The following is a 3,830-nucleotide window of genomic DNA, read 5'->3' as shown; positions in this document are numbered from 1 at the left end:
ATTTGCCGTAAACAAACTCTGTCAGTTTATGCAATCTCCAACAAGTGAACACTAGGTCACTCTAAAGCGTGCTCTAATGTATGTCAAAGATACCCTTAACAACGGGCTATGTTTTACAAAATCATATTCAAATGACAACATTCATTTATTTTCAAACTCTGATTGAACAGGATGTCTTGATGATCGTAAGTCCACTAGTGGTTTTGCTGATGTCAATAGTAAAAATCTACATTCTTAGGCATGTCCTAAACAAAAAATAGTGGCTAGATTCTCAACAGAAACGGAATACAAAGCTTTGTTGACGTTTTAACAGAGATAACACCACAAGAATCAAACGCATAACCTTTTAAATACGAGAAACATGCCCTACCCACCTTACTACTCATTTCTAGTAGAAATAAGTGCCCTTGGACATAGGGATAAGTGTCAACAACAACTTAGGACCACCTACAAATTTTTTTTTTTTAAATTTTTTTGTTGAAGCAAACATATCCATCAATTATAACTTTTGTCAGGACAACAACCCAATGCCCAATTATTTATATTGTACTATTACCAGGCATTCCATTTTGGGGTTCCTCCAGCTCTAGTATTTCCATATATGCCTTAAAACCTTTCTCTCCCATTAAACAGTAGGAACTGTCACTAAAGTACCTCTTCTACAGTGGCCATTGATCCTCTACTCGTACAATCAAACGTTGTACGTTCAGCTTAGAAAGATTGATTCTTGAACTCCCTTAGCTTTGACGACAATTTGAGGCCAGGTTGTGTTGTACGAACGCATGATGAGTTTTGATAATCAAAGAAAAACAGCTAATGCCATCAGTGGCAAGACAGCTAGAGCCTGCGATAGCTGTTTGTGGAAGAGAGCTCGTTGGTTTTGCGTCGCCGACGATGCTTTTCTCTGCCAATCTTGCGACGTTTCCGTTCACTCTGCTAACCAGCTGGCCAGTCGTCACCAAAGGGTTCGTCTCGGAACATCCTCGTCTTCATCGACGGCGGCAACGTTGTTGTCCTCTCCCAAATGTAACCAAGTTGTTGCCGCCGCCGCCGACGACGATGAATCTCCCCCGGCTTGGCACCGCGGCTTCACCCGCAAGCCCAGAACTCCGCGGAACTCCAAACGGACCAAGAAGCAAACCTCCGGCGGCGGCGGCGTTGCGGTGGAGGAGAGCGTTAACCCCCTCCTCCCTTTAGTCCCGGAGATGGGGAGCGACGACGACTACAACAACAACGAGATCGACCCGGAGCAGCTTTTTTGCCAAGTTCCGGTGTTGTTGGATGACGACCTCAACGCGCTCTTGAACGACAGCGGCGGAGACGACCACATGCGGGGTTTGGAGATTCCCGAGTTCCTTTCCTCGGACATGGAATTGGCGGAGTTTGCTGCCGATGTAGAGACGTTGTTAGGAGATGATGACGTGGAAGACAAAGCGACGGCGGCGGTGAAGATTGAGATTAATGGGGACGATTGTACGGAGGCGTTGAATTGGAGCTTTGGGGAAGAGCAGGAAGTTGAACAGAAAGTGATGATGAGGATGTTGAGTGGATTAGATGAGGAGTCTTCGTCCATGGAAAGTGGAAGCTGTAAAGAAGAAGCGAAGAAGTCGAGGATGCTTTTAAGTCTTAACTACGAGGAAGTTATCAGTGCTTGGGCTAGCCAAGGTTGTCCCTGGACTGATGGAACTCGACCCCATTTCGACCCAAACCATTGCTGGCCAGATTTCATGGTGAGTACCTTCCCTTAATCCATTCCAACATCTAATGTTAGGAGAAATTTCTTCATCTATCTATCTTGTTAGAATAGAGGGTTCATGCCTCCACGGCTTAGTTAATTGATTCAGTTGAAAATATTTGGAAAAAAAAAGACTAATGTTAGAAATTTAGTAGCAATCCTGTAAGGATTATGTTTAAAGTGGGAAACTCAGGTTAGAAATTTAGTAACAACATTCTAGGGATTATATTCAAAGTGGGCAGATCTCTTGTGCACCCATGGTTGGTTCTGCCTGCTGAGCCACTGAATTATCGTAATTTACATTCTCTGGCTTTGTCGGGCAGCGTGTGGAGGCCTTGGGGTTGGAGATTTACAATCTCTCAAATGTTCTATCGGGCTGGGAGACCCTTGATGTTGTGAATTCAACCTTCTAGGGAAAGAAGGATAGAGTGCTACATTTTTGCTTAGGATCAAGCCATTACAACCATATCAAAGATATAGTTAATAACGAATGCTTAACTTTATTTCTTTATAATCCGTCATCATATTTTCTGAAGACAAGATGCTGAATTTGACCTTCCGATCTCTGTCCAATAATCCTTTAGTCACTAATCAATGGACTTGGACATTTACTAGCTTCCGCTCAATATATAAATAGATGAATATATGTATGTTAATGATAATATATCTGCAGTTACCTTATATGGGTATTTGCATTTGCATTGCAGGGAGGAGATCATTATAATCATCATCCATACGGGACTGCAATGATGATGAGACGAAGCGACGAAGGGAGAGAAGCACGGGTGAGTCGGTACAGGGAGAAGAGGAGGACGAGGTTGTTCTCGAAGAAGATTCGGTACGAGGTGAGGAAATTGAATGCAGAGAAGAGGCCTCGTTTGAAAGGGCGGTTTGTGAAGAGGGCATCATTGTTTCAGCCACCGCCGCCTTTCCCCAACTACCTCCTCAATCGACACTTATGAGTTGAATTGAAGGTCGAATTCAATAACTTTATGAGTTATATATATTAATGTTACATATATGGAATCTGGGATATTGGATTGCCATCCACACTAATTAAACCTAGGTTTTTTGCCTTTCTTTTTCCCCTATGACTAATCATTCAGTCATGGTGATGCAAGCAAGATATATCTTTTATACTCTGATGTATCTTCGGATTTGTTTCCGATTCCTTTGTTTTGACTATTTTTTGTAAAATATTAGTAAGATTGACATTTTAAGTGGTTATTTTGTTGTGCAAAATATATGGGGTTATTTTTTGTTTGAATAAGTTCGAAGTAAATTTGGATTCTTCTAAGTAAGTCAAATAAAATGATATATTATACACTCAAAATGAATATTGAGCGAATGAAAAGTTGGCTCTCGAAGTGTATTTATGAAGTCGGAAAAATAAAATTTGGGGAGACTTATAGCTTATAAGAAACCATCATCTCACATTGAAAAAAGGACGTGAGTTTGCTATATATAAAATTCTACTACCCCAGCCCTATTGGTTGTCATTCATTTAACGAGGCTTGACTGAAGTTATTTTTAATCTAATTTTTTATAATATTAATTTTAGCATTAATATATAAAATTTATATATTTAGAAACTATATTAAAAGTACTATTAAACACGAAAAATTAAATTTAAAAATTTTAAAAATTACTAAAGAAAATAAGCAATAAAGAAAGAGTTGATTTGACCAATGAATATTAAGTAGTAAATATGATAGATAAAATGAGACATATGAAGTATTTTTGGATGAATTGTATAGCATAAAGATTATCTCACATGATTTATTTTCCAATGGATGGACTGCTCTCCTTGTGGGATGTTTGGTAGGATAGAATTAAACTCTATGAAATTACAATTCCATTGTTCCTCTTTTAATTTTTATTCCAACCAAATAATGTAATTCAAATTTCAACTTTATTATATTTCCATAGAATTACAGTCTTTTCTTTCATAATTCCCTCATCCCAACCGGCCAAACGCCTTGTAATATCCTACTTTTGGACTTTGGAATCAGGAAAAAAATGTTTATTATATATTTATTTGAATTTATTTAATTTAACATTTATTTTAATTTTGGTTCCTATATATAGATTTAAT

The 3,830-nt window shown here is 38.6% G+C and overlaps 1 protein-coding gene across 1 annotated transcript; it reads left to right on the top strand.

Moving 5' to 3' along the window:
* Nucleotides 1–567: 567 nt before the first annotated feature.
* LOC116004070 (zinc finger protein CONSTANS-LIKE 16) lies at nt 568–2,977 on the top strand. The gene is made up of 2 exons (XM_031244008.1): nt 568–1,730; nt 2,443–2,977. Exons 1-2 carry the CDS (start codon nt 783–785, stop codon nt 2,695–2,697), a joined length of 1,203 nt encoding a protein of 400 aa, XP_031099868.1. The 5' UTR covers nt 568–782; the 3' UTR covers nt 2,698–2,977.
* Nucleotides 2,978–3,830: the final 853 nt, after the last annotated feature.

The sequence above is a fragment of the Ipomoea triloba genome, chromosome 2 (assembly GCF_003576645.1).
Source record: "Ipomoea triloba cultivar NCNSP0323 chromosome 2, ASM357664v1".
NCBI lineage: Eukaryota > Viridiplantae > Streptophyta > Magnoliopsida > Solanales > Convolvulaceae > Ipomoea > Ipomoea triloba.
This window is presented reverse-complemented; position numbering and strand designations above follow the sequence as displayed.

Excerpts from the sequence above, each read along its gene's own strand:
- LOC116004070 (XM_031244008.1), top strand. The coding sequence starts at position 783 with ATGATGAGTTTTGATAATCAAAGAAAAACAGCTAATGCCATCAGTGGC. Across the intron at positions 1,731-2,442 it reads ATTGCTGGCCAGATTTCATG|GGAGGAGATCATTATAATCA; the intron begins GTGAGTACCTTC and ends TTTGCATTGCAG.